Source organism: Temnothorax nylanderi, unplaced genomic scaffold (genome assembly GCF_030848795.1).
Source record: "Temnothorax nylanderi isolate EJ_2023f unplaced genomic scaffold, tnyl_v1.0 TNYL_tig0023_pilon, whole genome shotgun sequence".
NCBI classification, from domain to species: Eukaryota; Metazoa; Arthropoda; class Insecta; order Hymenoptera; family Formicidae; genus Temnothorax; species Temnothorax nylanderi.
The window spans coordinates 1,444,055-1,466,744 of NW_027249085.1; the positions used below are offsets into that span (position 1 = coordinate 1,444,055).

At 36.2% G+C, this 22,690-nt stretch overlaps 1 protein-coding gene across 1 annotated transcript in view; it reads left to right on the forward strand.

Moving 5' to 3' along the window:
• The window catches only part of Cpx (synaptic transmission protein complexin), a 114,124-nt gene that overhangs the window by 27,708 nt on the left and 63,726 nt on the right, over positions 1 to 22,690 (forward strand). The window contains exon 2 of the mRNA XM_071700818.1: positions 4,741 to 4,840. Within this exon, the coding sequence (XP_071556919.1) occupies positions 4,786 to 4,840 (55 nt within the window). The 5' untranslated portion in view covers positions 4,741 to 4,785. The remainder of the gene's footprint in view (positions 1 to 4,740; positions 4,841 to 22,690) is intronic.

The following is a 22,690-nucleotide window of genomic DNA, read 5'->3' on the forward strand; positions in this document are numbered from 1 at the left end:
AAACTGCGAGTGGAGTTAATACGTGAAGTTTGCTTTCCGTAATTCAACTTTGCTAACCACGTTCATTTTTTTATTAATCATTGCGACATGTCAAACGTATGTACACGATTGAAAGCGCGATTATATGCGATTCGCAGGATTTTGTTAACCATCTAGATGAAATATGGATTTAACCTTTTGTTGTGTTTGCATAAAAGGTGCCGCGTAGATTATTACAATACTTCTATTTCGTCCTTTGCGTTATTCAATTGAATTTAAATTTGAGAAAAATTTAATTTTTCTCGTGGAAGGGAAAGAGAAAAGGACGGAGACGCGTTTGCGAGAAGTGAAAGAATGTTTGAGAGGAGGAGAGAAAAATCGTGACGGGGTGACGGGGTGAGCTGAATTCGACAGCGAGTGACGTAAGCAAGTTTTTCGTTGCAGTCGACCGCACGCGTAAAATGCATGGGATGTGCCAGGCTGGAAATTCCGGCATCCCGGTGACTGGATGAACAGCGTTAATAAGAAATGCGCTCTCGGGCACTGTGCAGTGTGCGCCATGTACCGAGAAATCCAACGATGCAACTGTGTCCTTTTCCATTCTGTTCTCGCTGGCAGTTTGGGCTAATGTTGAGTCGCGTGTATTTCGCAGATACGACATTTGCTGTTGCAATGTCGTTTTATTGTGGAATTGCTCTTATTCGCACGAGTATAAAATATTCCAGCTATTTTAAAATTCAATAAGTGAACTGGATAAAGTTTCTTGTTTTGTTAACTTTTCTCTACTTTTTTAAATGCTCTCGTCTGTTTTCAATTAAGGATATGGATACGACGCAATGTCTAACGGAATGTTATAGTAGATTTAACTTCATGTTTTGTTTGATCTTATAAAGAAATGCTTGATTGTTGTGTGTTTATTAGTTATATTAATTTGATCGTTAAATAATTTTTAATAAGAGACTTCTCTATACAAAATAGGAAAAGATTATGGATTGCCTATATGTTGATATATCCAATTAGAAATATAAAAGGATCTTGTAATCATCAATAGAACAAAATTATTTGGTCAGAAAATTAGCAAGTGAAAAAATTGAAAAAATTTTCAACGGCAAATCTCAACTTTTAATGAGAACATGATAATGTATATTGTAATTAAATAACTATGTATCTTAATAAGATTGTGCATACTGCGATGCTGCATATTTTGTTTTGGATGTTTAAATATTTTAATATATTATTTTTTGGTGTGGCGGTGTAGTGTGTTACGTGTACTTAAGAAAATCATATATTTAATTAAGCATAAGATTTCTTATTTCTTAAGAATTAAGCATTTCTTTAGATTTATCGTCCATGTCTAATTACAGTAGTTACTTTTGCTATATTTGGCTTAATACGAAGTTGATTCATTAATAAAAAGTCGAAGCAGTCTAGACTTGGGATGGTTGAACTTTTCAAGTTAAACGTCGGCGTCGCGGCGCGGGCGTTTCGCTCGTATGAAAAACCCATATTCCGCAAACACAATGAAAAAGAAGCACGTAGGGTGTAAAACGAAGTACGTGAGATGTAAAATGCACCTTGCGCGAGTAAGTAAGATTAATATATGGTGGAGTAGCAATTGCTTTCGCACGCATTGTGTACTGTTGTGTCTACAAACACCGCGTACTCCCTGATTACCCAGAAATACAGTGGAGAATAAAATATCTTGGAGTTTTCTTGCTGTTAACAACAGCTCAATCTAGATCCCAGTGATGGATCGATTGATTGCGCTGACAGTTGATCCCTTTACATGACTTCTTACTTAGCGGGATGATGCGGCGTAATTTGATCGAGCATCGTACTTGAGTATTTGTGCGTGTCGTATCAGTTCCTAATGTCAACTTGATGAATTGAGTATCAGAGTTAAGTTCTTTCTAGATTGCAAGTAATATCACAACTTGCCTAAGATTTTTCGCGGGATGTAACACTATATTGAATATCGTAAAATTAAAATCCTGAGTATTGAGAATTGGCTGTTGAATTCAGTTGATCTAGGAAAACGTGATAATGTTTTAAATGGATGAATAAACTTAGCTCCAATCTGAACAGATATATATCTCTATCGCATGTAATCTTATGTTAATTTAAAGCGTCGTCGTTGAATTATTCTAGCGGTTTCCAGCGATACTTATATACAAAATCCTCGTGGGTGCACGTGATATTCACGGGCCAGTCGGTTTTTATTAGCTATCAATCAACTCTTTCCACATCATCCACGAGAACTGCGCCTGTTGCCTATTATACTCTCCATTTCCTGGTAGCCACTAAACCGTGAAATCCTTTGAGCCGTTTGCATATTTTATCGATACCGCAATCATGTACAAATCGCATTCCTAGTAGCTATCTTTTATATAATCGAGGAGATGGGAGAGATAATGATATCAACAAAAAAAGTATAGTATTTGAAATATCCAAATTATGAGAAATTTAATGTGATCACCATTTTTCAATAATTTTTATATGTCGAATTTTTACGGCAGAATAATTCAGATGAGTTTAATAAAAATTAAGTTTTTGAATCCCCCCCCCCCCTCAAAAGTAATCATTTCCAATAGTTTTGTTAATATTAAATACAATTCCGTAGTCTTCAAATTGATCTCTCGCGTTACAGTTTCGAGAAATTAGTGATTATAGATTAAAACTTGAATATCTGTAATAAAGATAATAATAAGTAGGTATTTTATAGAAATATAGACTATAATTGTAATTTTACAGACCCATTAATTATTTGTAACCATTGTTGCGTTTCAAGATGAAGTTGAAACGTCGACCGAATCGAAGATTCTACCGGCCGCTTTCATTAAATAGATTAGAGTAAGGGATCGAGCTCTGTCCAGGTTGTAGCTGTCCTAACGAGGCATGCGCTTCGTTCTCTGAGATGAGAGATATACATGTAACCCTTTCCTCTGTGTTCCTCTCTCTAAGAGGTACTTCAGCAAGCTCCCACTTTGACCCTTAACGACGCGCAGCACGAAATTACATTGCAAAGCTATATATGATGAAAATTTTGCATCTATCTTGCGCTTTCTGATTTGTTACTTCTATACGTTTGCAAAGATACATATTTATTTTATGACCAGTTTTATATATTTTTATTCAAGTGTTTATACATCTGCAGTGCTTGTGCCTACCTTAATGATTAACTGAAGTCACAATAAAATTTACATTAATAATTAGCATACTTTCAGTCAATAAACTTTATTTATAACATAAGATTTTTTATATACTTGCAAGAATAAAAAAACAGAAATATTTAAAAAATATATTATTAATACTACATGAAATAAATTGCCGATTGAGAAAATTTCTTATAGCAGGAAGTAGGAGTGCGTTATGTCATTAATAAGAAAAAAGGTGCGTGCACGTGGGTAGCAACCCTCTGTCACTCATTGCTGGGGCATAAATTGTCGCGTGTTGTTGGAAAATCACGGAGGTCGGCGGTTGGGAAACAGGCGCCGAGACGTCTCGACGCCGTTTCACTGGCGTCATCTTCTCCAGGCTCCGGTTTTCTTCCTTCCCCTTCCTCTCTTGTCTATCCCCTTATATTTCTCTATTGATCCCTTCTTTCATTGTTCAGCCGAACCATCTCCACCGGCTATATTGTGTGTTATGTAATTATGTTATAAAGTTACAAAGAAATGTGGTGATACGCGTACTGAGTTTAAGATTCCTGTTTTCTGTTTGATATAAGCATCTTTATAAGTTTCCAAAAAATTTAAGCGACGCAGGAATCTGCACTTTCAGCAGGCTCAATTTCGTGACGTAACGTTTATTTTACCGTCAAATTTCATACATGAAATGTCAACGTAACGGAACAGGAAAGGCTACTTCCGATACTGTGCGCGACGTGTGTGTATGACATAAGATTAAAATACTTTCGTCAGCGGGCATCAGGGGCAACATCATCTCTTGGGAAGCATATTTCATTTCAACGCTGAAGCACGAAGTTAGAAAAGAAAATATATACACGTATTATATAGAAGAAAGTTGTTACATTTTTCATAATCATAACCACGTACTTCGATGATTTAAATGGTAAATTACGGCAGATTTTAGGTTTGAAAAATGCAAAGGTCTATCAGAACATAAATTAAGTAATTATTAAATAATTAAAAATTAAAGACAAGGAAATTGATAAATTAAAAAATGCAGATTTATATAGCAAAAAATAAAAGGGATAATTAAAAGTAGGAATATTTATTTGAATATTAAGCAAGCTAAATTATTCACAAAAACAAACTCTTGGCTGCTATACTACTGATAAATTAAAGAAACAATTTATTAAAATAAATATTATACTTATAAAAGTAAATGGAAGTACTAAATTCAAGTAAGATAAAATACAGTCATGAGCAAAAGATTAAAAATAACCTAATTAAGAAGAAAGAATATATATGTAGTTCATTCTGAGAAAAATTTAATAATAAGTGATAATTAAAATAACAGCTTTTCACATAAAACCTTATGGCAAACTATTTTGCATGCGATTATAAAAGAAAATTACAACCAGAAACTATTGTATAACGTATCTATGAAACAAGGAATTTCATCACCCTATAAAAATCGTTTTTATGATAAATAAATTGTACAAGGACTACACGAGAGTAGGAGTATAATAAAAAATTAATAGTTAATTAACATAAACAATTAACGCAAGAAAATATATAAATATTTTACTGGAAAGATAAAAGGCATAAAATAACTAGCTTCAATCTTCGTTTACAGGTTTCTGTGACTTTGATAGCGGTGTGATAATCAGAAAGTAACAAAATGGCTGCGTTTGTGGCGAAGCAGATGGTCGGGAACAAGCTCAATGCGGTTAAGGGTAAGTGATTTTAAAGAGTTTTCTTTTCAAACGTATCGCAAATTATATTTTTTTACGATAAAAGTCTTATTGGCTAATTTATTTTTCATCTGATTCGAATTATCTCGTGACATCTTTCATATCTTACACATATGTATATAAACACATTCAATCCAGATATTGTATAAACGAGGAAAATAAACCGTAATATTCAATGCGTCTGTAAAAATCCGAAAACGCGAATATTTCAAGCTAAACGTTTTTTCGCGATCACGAACGCCGCTTCCACGATAAAATTCAATCGTAACTGTAAAAGGAAACGTTTTAAAGACTCCTCGGAATTCCTTTCTATCCACGCCAGTTTCAGCAAGACGTGACTCGCTGCAAATTTGTTTGCCGCCATCTTGCATAGACTCAGAGCGGAATATTACGCCACTCGATTATTTTGACATGAAACGTGATTCGATTTACCTTTCTCGAAGAAAAAGATGAGAATTCAAATATTAAAATTATTTTAGAAATTGTTTGTTTATTCTCTCCATCTGCTCTGGATGAAATCATCCACTTGAAACATATATATGAGGTGACCGAGTAGTCCGAAATCTTTAAGAATAAAAATACACTGTGTTGAACAGCGTTATGCTTGGCACGTTGTGTATCAGCACGTTTCGTTTATGCAATTATCGTAAAACCGGATGGATCAGCGTGCAACTACCGTAGCAGTCCTCGCAGCTATTACGGCCGCGAGCATCTGCAGTAAAATTGCGCTATCTTCGCATACGCGCATAGACTTCGCCCACGGTTGGATACGGAGCCCCGTTCGTGTTTACCGTTGTGTTAGAGCTATTATGTTTCGGAAATTCTCTATACGGGTAATTTCCTTGTTGCGCAACGCTTAAAGCTTAAAGCATTTCCAACGAATACATCATTCAATACAGAGTTTTCCAAAATATGTAGAGTGCCTCTTTTAGAAGTTAAATATGCAAAGAGCATGATAAAGAATGCAAAATTTTAACCGCAACATAGAATATGATACAGAGATATTCGATACGAATATTGTTTCTCTCTCTTTCGCTTCCTGTAACAATGTGCACATATATCTGTAACAACGGCCATAACGGAATCCGAATCTTCGCGAAATGTTATTAATCGTTGATTGGGGCGATTAGTTTTCGTTAATATGAAAATTGGCATTTTCAGATTCCGACCGCAATCGCGGTTGGAAGTTGGGTGGAAATGATAGAAGACGTAGGTACTCGCGAGACGAATCGCATCGCCGCGTTCGTTCGTTCGTTCGCTTCTAGGATGTCGGCGGATTGAACGATGGCCGGCAATAAAACTTCTGTCATTAAGCGAAAGTTTCAGCTTTCGTGTGCGACGAAGCGGGGAAGCGTGTCGCGGGGAATCCATAATGGGGAAAGCGGGGAAAATGGGGACCTTCCTCACAAATCGCGAACTCGACATCTACTTTGAATTCTTCGTCCATTTGAGAAATGCAGGGGAGAATAGAGTTTTATATAATAGAATAGATGGACATGACGTAGAGCGGTAAACTTCCTTCCCCCTTGTATTCTATACATGCCTCGGGAAAACTTTCTCTCATTCTTTCAAAATAGTATAAAGCAAGTATAAAATATGTATGCACATATTTATACATAAATAAATAAATATATATATATATATATATATGTATATTTATATAGATCTATATGGAGGCTATATACATATATTGAGCTAAACAAAATACAAGAATAAAGATGAATCGCGGACGAACGCGACAGTGATTAAAAGGGGAAAGGGAAATTAGGACGGACAGTAGTGGAAAAGAAGAATCGGCAACCCAGACCTCAATTGCTGCAGCCGGGTTCAATGAAAGCTCACGACGGTTTTGCAAATCGAGCCGCATTTAGAAGTTTGGGTCGCGTGAGTCACACCTCTCTTCTCTTCCCCTCCCCTGTCCTTTACTCCGAAGCTCCGGTAGCTTTTTCGTTGTCCACATAGGTTAATTGAAATCCCGCTAATCGAACGACCGCGATCTATGGTACCGAAACCTAACTACGTTGAGTCGATGAAATGCCGAAACGAAAGAGAGATAGATGGATGAGATTTCTCGATAAGAGCGTAGGGTACAATTAAATTGTTTTTCATATAATTGTTTTTGCTTTAAAGATTTATTGATTCGATTAACTTGCCGCAATTTTTCAGCTCTCAACGTTAAGTACGTGATCCGATAACGACGTGTATTACCGGCCTTTAGCAAGTACTATACTTGAATTAATGACGATGTTTATTATGGACATTACCATTCAATCGATAACCTGGACTATCCGATGATATCGCGATGTGACAGACAATCGCCCCTATTAATTATGCGCTTCGTGATTTATTCGAGGGGACAACATAGACATTTCGACGAATCATCGTAATAGCGCGGCTATCCCTCATCCCTCGACAGAAATTTGTTTTCGAAAATAATGCGGATTTTCGTTGAAAATGGAGATCGAGAAGACCTCGAGAAACACGTATACAAGGCGTCGCGTTGCAACGTCGCAGTTCGGCACAAATTTTCCGGACAATTTCGACCGCGCACAGCATACAGAGATCGTAATTTATGCTCCAAATACAATTACGCAGTTGCCTGAGATAATTAGTGTAATGATGTCACACACTCGCACGAGGCAAGATACCTTAATTGCGGAACTTTCGCTCGTCGTTAACGATTTCCTCACGCGCGATATACTTGTTGCGATACAATTACTTCTGAGCGTTGGGACAGCATCGATTGTATCGAACGATTTCACTAATTGTAAGAGCCATTCGTGAAATTACGCACTGCAGAATTTTCAAATTTTAATTATTTGATCGAAATAAATGTGCCTGGTTTTTAAAACGAACATCGTTGTCTGGCGATTTTTCCATATACATAATTTAAAAGCGTTTTCAATAAATTTCAAGTGAACTTTATTTAAAAGGAACTTTATTTAAATTGGCATTCAAGGTTTATTTCTCGGGATATTTAATGTTGGAAATTGGAAAATTGCGGAAAATAGTGGAACTGACCTAAAATAATTTGTATCGCAATATTTTCCACAATAACATCAGAATTTTAAGTAACGTGTCAATATAATACAAGCCAATTTAATAATTAAATATTTGACGTTCCTGTATTTGCAAATTATTCGCTAAATGTAGAATATTATTGATAAAATGCGGGAGCGAATGCGCCGCCGTCGATTAAATGAATAAACGTTTAAAGATTCGTTAGTTAATTTGATTGAATTTCATTAAATGAAAAAAATATTGCTGCTACACATATATCTATGTTTCATATACCAGGCACAAATTTTACATTTTTTGCTGCAGTATCGTTTGATATTAATAACGAAAAAATTTTATTCTACGAAATTATTAACGAATAATCACTGTTCTGCAATCCGGCAGTGCATCTACTTTAATTGAAGTCTCGTTTCGTAATATTTGACTAACGATTTGTCATGTGATAGGGGAACGAAAACGAGGAACGTATGGCGGTGCAATCTGTCGGAGGAACGAGCAAAAAAAGCTCGATATATTTCGTGCTTGCGTTTTTGCGGTTGGTCGTACCGCCGATCGATCGTTCCAGTTTTGGCTCGTTAAAAATCTCATAGGGGATTTTACAAGAAATAACTCCGCGTTACGGCGAGCAGGAGGAAAAATAGAAAATTTTAACGCGAACAATGACGCGAGATTCCATAATTTTCAGCTGCTTAACTGAGAAATTCTTGTTATCTGGTTATTGGTATATTTTTTTTCTTAAATCTGTTCTGTAATAAGAGTCGCGTCACGCTTTCGTAATATTCCATTAAGTTTCATTGAATGATTTATCCTTTAGTATTAAAAACATCGATTACCAATGCTAAAAATATGATGAGACGGAATTTCTCATATTGCAAACTTTTTATCGGACGTACATTACGCGGAAGTTCCATCTGAAACGCACTGCTTTTTCCACGCGGGTATTGAAATTTTCGCCGCCATTCTCGCGACCGAGTTACGTGTATTTCTATGCGAGTCGATTTATAGCGATTCTGCATTACATACGGCCGCTACGTTTAGCGATATTTAATTAAATCCCGTCTGGTAGGCGGAAACTTCTGTCGATAGTTCGAAACAGTTTGCAACCACTCTTACCACGGCCATCGGCCACGGCTCGCGGCGTGAATGGTCACGTGGGCACAAAACCGTTATTTAGAAAGCTGATCAGAATGCCCAGATAATATGCGAGTCACACTTTGCGCAACGCGGAAAATTCATATTGGACAAAAATATGAGACAGGGTTCGGGTAGAGGGTTGGGGCGGAGAGGAAACACATGTTTCAGAAAAAAAAAAGAAATAACTTTATTGTGTTCGTATAAAATTAGTTTTTAACAAGACAGTTGAATACAAAAAGCACAAAAAAGCAAGAGATGCATACGCAAAAAGTGAGGCGTTAGCAAAACTATGATGATATAATAAAAATATACAGTAATCATAATGTAAATAGAACGACAAATAATTAAAACAATAAAAGAAAAGCAAAATGTGCTATTGATTTCGTGATGATTGATTTCTTCACGAAAATATTACCGTGGATTGTACCAATAAATAGTTTTGTAATAATATATGTATCATACTTTTTTACAACACGATATCTCGTTCAGTAGTGTAGCTGGTCACTGTCGCGATGCGACAAGTATTTTCGTCCACCTTTTACATAATTTCATTAGAAGGGTCGAGTTAGTTTCATAAGCGCAGCAAAAACGCGAACAAGGGAAGAAATGTAAGGAATATGATAAGCTACAGACTTGGAAATTTAATCAACCTTTTTCTCCTTTTCTCTTTCTATTCGTCGATAATGCGTCCTCTCTCTTTTCTTTCTTTCCCTCCCACTCTTACATCTGCCTCGCTGCATTATTTTATATATTATTTCTATTATTTTTAATTTAAGATAATGAAAATTCTTTCCTCCACTTTTACAAGAAAATACCATTTTAGGTTCGAAGTTAGTTAACGATAAAAATAGGCTGACTTCATCTAATAATCTGAAAGATACTTCGTTCGATGTTACATGAGAAATAAGCCATCAAAATCTTTTATGTACAGTCTTTTGAAACTCTCCTGGTACATCGAGACCGTTTACCGATTGTAATTTATAAAAATATTGTTATGTATTATCACTTCCGACAATGCTGAGTGAGACATATGTAGGGAGATTTCGAGCCATCCTTATGGCACGGTAGTATCATGGCAGGGCTTGAAATGAGGTAATTTATTTTAGGATCTCCTATAGCGGTAGAATTCAGGAGCGTCCCGTATACTAAGACCTTTTGTCTGAATAATATAAAAAGGGCAGTGCTAGCCTGGCGATTCTGAGTGAAGAATGTAAGAGGAGATCCCATCCCATTGTAACTCGCAAAATGAGCCGTAATGATGACGTATTGGCAGTTAAAGCCAACTAGATTTCGTCGAAATGTAACCGTGTTTGCAAATGTCGCATCAAACTCTAATTTCGTTTCCTCTCATTTAATTCGAGCTATATATTGTCCACGATATTTCAACTTTGAAAGTTTAAGCGGATGAATCACGTATAATTTCCAGAGTTGTTATTCTCGGCTATATAAGCGAGAATAATTTTCTCTACAATCTACTTGCAAATCGTACTTAAAGCTTTTGTTTACGTAAGAATTATTTCTCTGTTTGATACTTCTCAAATAATATATGCTAAATGTTGGTTACAACTTAGTTTCTTGTCATTTTTCTTTGTTCCGCGAGCTGCAAGGTTTACGAGACTTTCTAGACCTAGCTGTACATTTTCAAAGTAAGAAACAAAGACAAAAAGAAAGGCAAAATCGACGACTACGACGGGTACGAACGAAGATGAGAATATCAAAGTCGAGAGAGAGCCTCTGGTGAGAAGTTTACGGAGGTAGGAGGATTTTCTTCGATCGAACGTCGTTGAGTTTGCTGTATGACTATCGCAGATAACTAATACCAGGATAATGGAACGCCAAGATTTCGGACGAACTTTAGTTAATTAACATAACTCGCTAGTCAACGATAATAACTATAAATACAATTTGGAGGTACAGAAAAAGACTCGACAGTTAAAAAAAAATCCTAAAAAGTAGAAAAGAAGACAATATGAAGATAAATCTCTTTTTCACTTAAAATTTCATTTAATCTGATTCTGAATAAATATGAAAAAGTACCTGCCTGTATTAGTGTCCACTTCAGCTAATCATTCTTCAAACAGCCAATACAATGGAAACATGGCGAGACAGCTGTCGGATCGTCGGTAAACGAAAATATTGAACGATACCATCATGACCGCCGCCGCGATTATGCTAATTGCAGTAGCAGCGATCACTCTGCGTGACAGTGATGGTGAATCGATCGATCGTTTTGGTGCGGCTAGGTAGTATTAATTAATTGGATGCCACTAATTCGGTCAGATCATTTGCATGGCACGATATAATTGCAAGCGCGAGAGCAATAAAATACGAAATTTAGGCGACACGTATAGTCGGGTGCGCCAATAGATGTTTGGTGCATCAATATTTAGCTGCTAAACAATATTTTTTAAATTAAGTTTTATAACACTTGAGACGTATATTCTTCCGTCGACGCACAATTGTTTGGTTTGATTACCTCATGCTCGTAAAAAATGAGAAAAATTTCATGAAAATGTTCGTTTGTACGTGAGCGTATGGAACGGAGTTGATTCAAGATATCTTATTTAGACGTGCTATAAATTATGGTTCTAAATTAACAAATTTATTAATAAGAATTTTAATATTTTAAAATACAATTCTTTGGACTTTGGATTACATTTTTTTAAATTTTTACACTCAATTAGTGTAATTTACTTTTTTTTAAATTTCTCTTAAAAAACAGGATTTATATTTCGCAAATAAAATAATTTGCGACTCAGTGAGGAGTTTTTGTACACGCGAACGACATTCAAAGGGCTAAGAACTTAATCGATGCATAAACTGCTTTAGGCCACAGCCGCATACCACACTGGTTTACTTGACAAGTCAACCAGAATTTTCTTTTGACCCCGATGGGGTCAGCGAGGTGAATCTGCGAGGTCCTGCATGCACGATCCGAATTTCCAGCTCGAGTACCACCCTAATCGCGTGATTAATGAATCTATTGTCTTTAAACCATGCGTCTAACATATATATGTATTAAATAGTACATATTTTTAATAAGAAAATTCCTATCACATTACTCAGTAATTAACATACTTTGGTTTACTGACGATCTATAATTTATACATCTCCTTCATTCAAAAATTTAATTTGTGAGGGTGCGTAATTTCGAGATTCAACGCGCCACATAAATTCACGAATTAATGAATCCCCCATTTGCGATATTCGATCAATTTCAAAATAATTAATCATTTTCAGCGCGTCGCGATATTAAGGCATCACGGCCGCGGAGCCATTATCTCGATTCCCGACGAGGCATTTCTCACACTTCGGCATCGTTGGCGCGCAATTTTCAGCTCTAAACGAAGCTCCCCCCCGCGTGCCATTCTCAGCCTTTCTCCACCCTCCTCTTCTTATCCGTGCGCGTGCTATATTAAGGATTCCACGACGATAGTGGTTGTAGATGACGATAGGTCTCTCTGTGTCCCTCCTACACCCTCCTACCCTCCTACCCAGTGACTCGAAATGCAGCAGCGATGCTGTTAAATGAGCATTCAACGCATTCAATTCCGCCATTTTGCTCCCTTTCGACGTCTTCCGCCACTCGGAAAAATGTCAGCTGATGTGCATGACGCTTTATTAAGTTTGAATTGCAGCATGGAATAGAATCTCACCGTCGTGTCGCCGCCGCGCCGCGCCGCAACCGTTCGTCGAACGAATTAGAAAAGCCGTTTCTCGAACGGCGGAAGTGGACGAGAAGAGCAGAAAGTCGAAAAAAAAAAAAGGAAAAAGAACCGGCTGAGAACCATGCCTATCTTGAATCGCTATCTCGCAAATTGCTTCTGGTCCTTCCAGAGACATCCGTCTTCGGCCAGGAACAATCCCTGACTACGCTTACGTACCTCAATTTTTTTACGAGAGGCTCCTCGATAGGACGAGGTCTTTTGTCGACTACTTTCCGCAGATCCGACCTAGAATTTTTATCTTCTGCGTTTGTCATGTCGAGCGTCATCGGTTTATCAAGCTTCGTCGACAACGGCTTATACAACGCGAAATATAAAATAATGATGTATATATGTTTAAAACATTATACGATAATACAAAATAATTTACTTAATACTTACGATGAATATGCAACGTGTCTTACCGTTCACAAAAAGAAGATAAAAAGAAGAGATAGATGAGGTCGTTTGTTATTTATTCAGAACGGATGAGACTGTGGATTGAAGGATTAAGGCACGTGTCGAACACGTTATAGGTTTTATACTTTTACTGGTGACAGATAAATGTTAGAAAAAGTGAAAAAGAATGTCGCATATACATGATGGGATTTTAACGGCTTCTCTCGACGACTTCTCTCATTAGCGCCGCTGACTAGCGTTTTTATTGTCGGTATTATTAACGCGTGACGTAAAAATTATACCGTAATAATCGTTTATTTTGCTTTTTTAGCAATTAATCCCCTATAAGTTGCTGCGTTTAAATGAACAATAGAGCTGCATTGAGAAACAAATTACGACTATATTGGTTTACGGTAAGACTTGAATAAATCGGGACTATATTACGCAAAAACTGAGCAAGAATAGCTTATTTATAGCATTTTACGCGATCTTTAATCCTTGGTTACTTGCACGCTGTTCCTACACGTTTTTATTCAATATGCAACAATCCATTTTCCTCTTGGATCAATAAAAAATTAAACGTGACGATTCACATTAGAGTGATGATACATGCCCCGGTGATATGAAATTCTGCTCGTTGTACAAAAACTTTCTATTCGCTCCGATGTCCTTTATTATTTCATTAGATTCTGCGAACACGCGAAATCGAAGCTGCACTTCTTACCTGACCTTTTGGCCATCGTTATACATTAATAATGCGAAGGATCGCGAGGTCGCGCCTTTATTCCTCGCCCAGGCTGTTTCCTAACATCCTTTGAATGTTTCAATATTTCAAAAAAGTTCCCTTACTGCGAGAAACAATAGCCTCTATTATCCTGTATTATGGATTGCCGGCAACAACTTTGCGCGAGGGTTCAGCTTCCATCGAATTTCTGCAACTTTTCCATTTCCGTCTTACAGTTCGTTTATATTTTGCAAACTTTCTTCTTCCCTGTTTCTCGTTTTTCATGTAACAATTGCTCGCTATTATATCGTCTATAAAGTTCGCGCGAGTGCACTTTATATTACGATATAAAATAACTTGTCTTCGAGAAAAGAGCCAGAAAACAATCATGGTAATGTTGAAGATTTCATTCCTTAAGATTCACTTTGGACAATCTATAATTCGTGTAAAAATTCACGATAGAATTCTATTTATAATCTTACGTGCCGTGTAATACGAAAAATATTTGAAAAGGATCAGAATACAAACATATATAAAATATGTATTAAACACACATATTAAATTATAAATAGAATTTTATCTTGAAATCTGACGCGAACTACATTTTAAACTACAGACTGATATGAAAAAATCACATAATTAAACGTGATAAAAAATGGATACTATTGTGTGGAAAAACGTAAACTTTTTTTTTACAGTTTTTTAACTTGATTTTGTTACTTTATAATGGATGTGTTTGACGCCATTTTTACGCTTAAACCTTTTTTCCTCCGGACTAGAGCATACATGACTAGAAAGAGCGTGAATCTTTATCTTTGTGTAACAAAAACACAATGCCGTAATCAAGTGGCAACCACAGGAGGACACATCGCGCTCAGAATTACTCTACGTTATTCGTGCGAGCATGCATCGCGCGCCACTACTAATTACGAAGTCGCCCGACGAAGATATTTTCGCAGAATTGGCGTCCTGCATCACGCTGACGCTACGTGTCCTTCCTAATTGAAATAATTGCCATGCTTATATGAGACAGAACTCTTGAGGTTCACGAGCATTCTCTATCATCAGCTACATATTATTATAGATTTACACATACGAGTATTTTATATACACATATATTTTAATAAACACCTATTTATAAATGAGCACCATAAGCATTATAAATAATAACAAATAAATAATAGAACTTTGCAAGTAAAATTTAATTGATCTGCTCTTTCTGATTTACTTCTTGCTTTGTTATTTTCTTTATAATAATCGCTTGCAATATCTATATATATATATATATATATATATATATATATATATATATATATATATATATATGCATATATCACGGATGAAAATTAATCACGAAAATTGCACGCAAGAATGCGTTATCATTAATAGCTTTTGGAATGATGGGAATTAATTACAAATGGCCGGTAGGAACGTAAAACTGTTCGGACGGAATATTCTAATTTGACGTAATTAATGAGATATGATCACCATCGTCGCTCTCGTCACTGGCGAGAGAGCACTTTATGATTTCGAACAATTGCGTATGGCGTGTTATCAGAGTTGTAATTACCGAGAAACTCGGTGCTTTACATGCTGTTTATATTTAGCTGCGTAGTCCTTGTTCGGTACACCTTGATATATTCAAAGCGTGTCGAAGACATTTTGATATATGACTCGTTATCGAATAAAGTCTCGACTCATGTAAACTAGAATTAGATTAATCACTACGAGTTATTGCTCAACTAGTCAAATTATGCTCAGTTATTGATCGTTCTCGCTCAATTAATTCTTCGTCATCGTTGGGTGGTCGTTTTATTAGTTCTTTTTTCCATTAGATCTTGTAGACACCTCCGGAAGCATAAGTAGTAACGACGGCGGTGGGAAAAACGTACAACTTTGACTTTCTCTCGTGACAGGTCGGTTAATCAAGTCCTGTCTTTCAAAACCATCACTTCGACGGTGAAATATTAGTTGGCTTCATCGACCACGGCCGAGGACGAGTTTTTAAGAATGTCGTTTACCTACGTAAAGGTAAACGGGGAGGGAATGTAATCGATACAAAAATAATACAACGGAATAATGTAATAATAACGAAGATAATATCGTTGCTCATCATTTATTTCAATCTTGGATTAACTTTTTTACTCGAAATAGCGCAACTAGGGAGGGTGGAATTCAGCAATAAGGTATAAATATTGAGAGATCGAGGAGATGGGGAGAAGAGGGAATGTATTTTCCGCTTATAATAGTTGTTACGAGAAGAAATTACAGAAATACGGAAGTGAAGTGTATATAGAAATTATACTGCTAATAGATAAACATGGAATGCAATCTTCGATGAAATAATGACAGTCTGTGGAAATTGTCAGAATGCGGCTCAATCGAGCGAGTTTCAATTTGCCGAACTCTGATTGAATCTTGAAATAACGAGAACTGGACAGTCATCGCCTGAAAAATGATCGTTTTCCGATGTACTAAACATGAAGGTACTGAAAATAGTAACGAAAAACAAATGTCATTGTAAATATTGCAAAAGCACTCTTTTGTTAAGAAATTAGAATAACTTTATTAATCCTTTAATATACCAGAACTATTACTTCGTATTTAAGAATTAATTTCTTCCTACATTTTTTATGCACATTTGCAAATAATTAAGACAATGTTAAAATGAATGGATGAATATTAGAATGATTGAATTTTAAGAAATCCATTTTATGGAAAATAAGCTTTTAAAAACATTAACAAGTTAGTTGTTACGAGAATTAAGAGATTTAGATGCTAAAGTAACATCTGTGTTGAAAGCTACATTTAGTTTAAAGTAGAGAAAGGATATCACTAATATCCAAATTCTCTCACATTTGAGTTTCTCGAAAATGTAGAAGATCTTATTCTACATTTTTTTTACCTTTTCACATAGAGAATTATTCTATTTTCTCAGAAGTGTCCTTTAAGAAAAGGGCAGCGAGTTTCAAACTTTGGATTAAAAATATCTTGATGGAATTTGGTCTAATCATGAAGATAGAGCGCGACAGTTTGTCCGGAAATGCCATGCGGTATTCCGATGTCGAGTCAGCGAGCGAGGACGGCTACGAAGTCGGAAATACAGTCGGTTTAACGCACCTATATTTATAGCGCGCGCGTATAGCGGTATAATGGATAGCGTTAACAGACCGCGCGAGCTATTGATTTCGGATTGTGGTCGAGCGCTGGTGGCTTTTGTTGCAAAGATTATAGTGCACACACCGCTGGCCACCTCATCGCCCTTCCCTCCTCTCCTTTCCCGCCATTCGCCACCCTTCGACCTTTCGAACCTACCTCTATCTACCTACTTGTCTACCTCCCATTTCGACTTGCTTCTATGTTGTAATTGACATGAGGCGATTATAATTACCTCATGTAAATTAATTCTTATTCTTTATATCACTGTAAACAAATTTCTTTAATTTGATATTATAAAACGCACCTTGAAAGACTGTTAGGATCGGCATTTAGAATAAAATGTACATCTATAAATCTTTCCTAAAAAGGTATTGGAGATATCCCGAATTACCAAGACGGAGCGTTAGAACCGCCATTGCAATTAAAGAAAAGCTTTCAGTTTTAAATTTATAGGTACAAAATCCTGTAAATTTAAAGCTGAAAGCTTCTCTTTAATTGCATCTGTGGGTAACGATTCTCATTGCATTGCATTCCTCAAAACCACAGAATAGTTTCAGCATCCCTCCCAATCGGTTCACCTTCATTTCCGCCACCCTCCCTCTGCATTCCTATAAGTGTCTGCACAGTGATCGAATGTGAAGGACGATTGTAATTGGTTGGTGTAAACTCAGACAACTCTCCCTCCCCTTAGCAGTAAACTTTTCTCTTCCCAAATGATTGGCGGCAAGCTTGCACGCCGCTGTCGTTCGTGCTGGCAAACTTTGTCGGAAATAACCACTTCCGGGACTTTCGGAAGTGTCCAAGAGGAAGACGACTTTCCCAGTTTCAACGGTCGATAGAGATAAGACGTTCTCCTTCCTTTCGGACGAAATTTAAATATATTGAACCCAGTTGTATAATTACAATTCGTATCTCGCATAAAATCGCAATAACAAAGCAGTTCTTGATCTGTTTTATGTGGAATAACTAAAATTAAACTATAGCAAAATTTCGTTGAATTTGACGTTTTTCTAGTGTGCTCTGTATAAAAAATTAAATTTTTTAACTTGCAAAGGTGTGATTACACACAATTAATATTATTAATCGGCACTATCGGGTAAGTATTATCGATACAAAGCTTGGGGATTATTTTAACTATTGCACGAGTATGCAGAAATCGCAATCGCTTGCCCGCAAGCACGAATCGCGGCCATGAGTAAGTTATCGCCTAATGCATTTTACATTTCGCGCGCGTCGATGATCGATCGTTGAATGTCGTTCCTTCCGGTGGGTAGGTACGCGGGTTAGTCCCGCGGGAATGTCGAGGGAAGCGGGATGATTGATCGGCTTGACTTGAATTATTCGGATCGGACGTATCAATTGTCGAATAAAATTATACAGATGGAATGACCGACCGACGCGTATCGCTCTCTCTAATTAATTCCATTCGACAATCATGTTCCATATGATTAGACCACGATACCGCGCGGAGCGAGCTTTAATTCTAGAAATCTAGCGTCATATACAGAGAGTCCATTAAAATTTTTTAGAAATAATATTTTAAAATAAAGTTTAAAGAGCGATTTAATTTATTTTAAAAAGTATCGATAATTATGGCAACAGTACGTAATGAGGAGAATATAATTTTTATGGAAATTAAAAAATAAATTAATTTCACTTACTTTCGAAAGTTAATATTAGAACACTCGGAAGAGTTAATTTAAACTTAAGTTACCGAGTATTTCTTTTTATTTTTATTTTCGTGACGTCTTTCCCGTGACGAAAATATCTGAGAATTAGTTGAGCAATACGGTTGTGTCGGTTGTATAGTCTATAAATGGAAGTCCTGCGATGGGATAGAGTATAAATTTGCGTTCAGCTTGTTCATTACACGACTGTTTTATCGAGTTGCTGTCATATACAGGTACACGTAGACGCGACCGATAAATCTTGCGTCTCGGCTGCGAGTAGGCTATAAAGATTTTTCTCTACACGCTCCGTGCTGAAAAGCTGAAACGAATAGAGCGGAAATGTGTGATTAATTTACGATCACGACCAGATTGCGATCTCTTCTTTCGCTTGATTGGAGTTAAGATATCGTCGCGCATGTTCGAATCGCGCGAGAGTGCTATGTAACGTAGATTATTCCTATACAATTTATACGCAACACAATCGTAAACAATACAACTGTAAAACTGAAAGTTGCATAATATCTTAAAGAATTGCTTACTTATTACATACTAAATGTGTAAAGTATAGTCAAGATTTCTGTCTAGAAATGGGATTTTCTTTAAGAGTAATAACTATCGCGAATATCACTTTGAAAACTGTTCTTAGAAAGGGCTCGTTAAAAGTTATCTGTTTCTCACGACCTCATTCGGACGATTTTAATGATGTGCATTCGCAGGCTAAAATATCGCTGAGACAACTGCTGGCAAATCGATCTTATGCCGTGACTTCGAAGTTCCGGCGCCGGTTATCCGCAGAAATTTCGTGCCGCGAATCTCCGCCAGCTACTTCTCTTCGTTTGCAATAAAAGATACAGTTCGTTTATCGGAATATTTCCGTTTGTCTTCTGCTTCTGTCTGCAGTCGTGAACGAGAACGTGAATATCCATAACGAAACTAATGTCGGGAGATTCTTGGATAGTGCACAAAATTTCTACAGTAACAAAATTGATAAAGGAAGATATTTCTGTGTACAGTTCTTTTTATTCTTGAACATAATATGTCAAATTATGTAAATTTTTTAGCTATTTGTTTCTGAACTTAATCTATTTTTTTTTGTTAAGTTTCTCAATTTTTCAGGGTTTAATGTTGTGGCTTATCCACGATATATCATACTGTATTTAGATTCAGGAGGTGCTTAGAAATTAGAATACGAATCAACCATAGAATTGGGTAATGCAGTTGTAGACAGGCTAGGCTAAGCAGATAATTGCGGACTTCTAGTAAGAAATTCTGCGAAGGAAACGAAGAAGAACGTTCTCTTGAGATCGTTCGCTCGCTAAGTAGTCGAGAGGCTTACGTCGGAAATTCCGTAATGGTTCTTCAGGTAGAACACGAGTATCCTCGAGGAATATCCGAACTATGATAGCAGCCAAAGTGGAAGACCCCTTTGTCGGGTTAGAAAGACCACCGAGAGACCGGATCATAGCAATAATGTAAGGCACCTTCAAACACAAAATATATCGAATAGTTTCTCTAGATTTGCCGCTTATTTACACATGTGTTTCATAAACCGCGAATGTGAGAAGAAAATCGATTAATTGATACAAAATCAGTAGAGAATTTCTCGCAATTTTTTCGAAACAGAAAATTTTTATTAATCAACAATCTGTCGATCACTACTCGTTCTTTATATATCTTATTTAATTATTAAATTAAAATGCTATATATTAATTTTTATTGAAGTTCTTCGTTATTTATTGGACAGAATTTTACGTTGACGTATATTTTTAAGTTGCCTATAGACATCTAAAATAATTTATTTTTTAACTATATATTTTGATTATCAAATTTATTTGCAATCTATTTTACATTAATACTATTGCTCGTGCAATTTTGAAATTTTTTATTCACTTGGATTTTCATGGCTGGATTTGTGAATATCCTGTATATCTACTATCTAAAAATAGTATCTTTTTTAAAACCCTCGACCTCAATAGCTGTAATAGAATAACCGGCGTAAGCGCTTTTTCCTGTCGCCATGTTTTGAGTGTCATACGAAAAAGAACAATGTATATGGTGACAGAAATTGTAAAAATTTTCTTCTCAAGAGGATTTAATATTCGTGGTTCATAATTTCAAAGACCAAATTTTTTAAATATATTCTAAATATTTAATTCTTTTATTACAGAGGTATTCTATGTTAAAAATTGGATAGAACACATTGGAATATTCCAATGAGCAATATTAAGTATACACATATACATATATATTAACTTATTTGTTAGAGAAAAGCTTTATTTTACAAAATGCATAACGAAAGAAACCGTTATTTCGGGAAAAAATGGAGATAATCTCCGGCAGACACCAGGTTTGCGGAATAAGAAAGTAATGCAATAAGCCGTAGTAAAATGGCACCGTAAAAGCGCTGTACTCTGTGCTATTCGCTTGCCGTACGCTCACCCTGTGCGAGTTCACCTTCCGGAATTAACTAAAAGAAAGCATAATAAAGACGAGCTATGATAACACTTATCGGAGGCACTGAGCACCCCCATAAATTGCGATAAAGTCCAGTTACCTTCGCCTATCCCTATTCACCTTTAGTAAACCACACTCGACGACCCTCGCAATTTCGGCGCGTTTCGTGTGTAATTTCGGCGGCGATATTATCTTAAACGAGGATCTTTGCGACCCAAATAACGCCGGAGAAGAAAGCCTTACGTGACGAGGAAGATGTACGAATCGCACCTTTTGCGTATTAATTCAATTTGTAGATAAACGAGTCTTTCAGCACGAAATTATAAACAATGTTAAAAAGAAGGATTCCGAACATGTAGTATTCTCTAATCTAAATAAAATGTATATATTATATAGATTCAGAGTTTCAAATAAAAGAAATTGCCAATTTAATTCCTATTCAGCTCCTGGAAATAAGAAAAAAATATTTTTAAAAAATTTTGATTTAATTCTAAAATGAAAAATATCGTAGTTTCAAATTTAAATTATTTCTGATTCGATATCGATTTATGCCTAGATTGACAAACGTATATTTTATTAAAGTCTGAAGAGAATAGAATGCTCTTATAAAATATTTTTTGTTCTGCTCTTGAGTCTTTTAATTCAGTGCATTTAAATTTTCATTTAACATCAATATATGTTTTACATATAGGTATACATCATTGTCGAGGAAAACTTCTGAAATTTAAATCGTGATTTGATTTTTTAAATATTATCTCTTTATACAAAAACTGTAGAAGAATACAAATAGAAAAAGCTTCGAATGTGGAGTAGCATATTTGCGTAATCTTGTCGTAATGCGAGAATTTGCGTTAATAGGGAAAATAGGGAAATTCTATCAAGCGACACCGATACAACGACGAAGAGTTACGTGTTCCTGTCGAGGTGAGGATTAAAAGTCGAATACAGGATTGTGGAAGTTTAACGGCGTCGTCGACACGCCGCAATGAAAAGTTAGAGGCGGCTGGTATCAGGTTGCGCGTCGTGGTTGCCCGAATTTGCGAGGAGGTTTCTTGCTCTCTCTCGGAATACGAAACTTTACAGACAGCGGATAACGGCAGCTAGACTCCACTCAGGGAAAGGTTATCCGTTGTCTTCCGCGATATTTCGCTCGACCTGAATCACATATATTCTTGATATAAAGTGATTCGGAAGATATCTTATCATGGCTATCGGCTTATATCACAAAACTTTATATTCAATTTGTTGGAAAAAAAAAACAGCCATAACAGATTGTGGAATTCGGAAAAATAACCGTTTTATGAATTGTTAATCTAGATTTATCGAGTACGAAGATTCACGAAGATAATTTGCATTTTTGAAAGAGAACGTTGAGCATTCCGTTTTTATCGAGGAAATTTCATGTAATGTGGCGCGTATTTGTCCGATCATGTGGAACGATACTGATAGCAGGAAGGAAAAGACTGCATGAAAACGAAGACTATTCGCGTGTCGGTGACAATGTTTCATACAAATAGAAAGAATTTTCAGCGTATCTATGAAGACGCATAAAAGAGTAAAAAATATATAT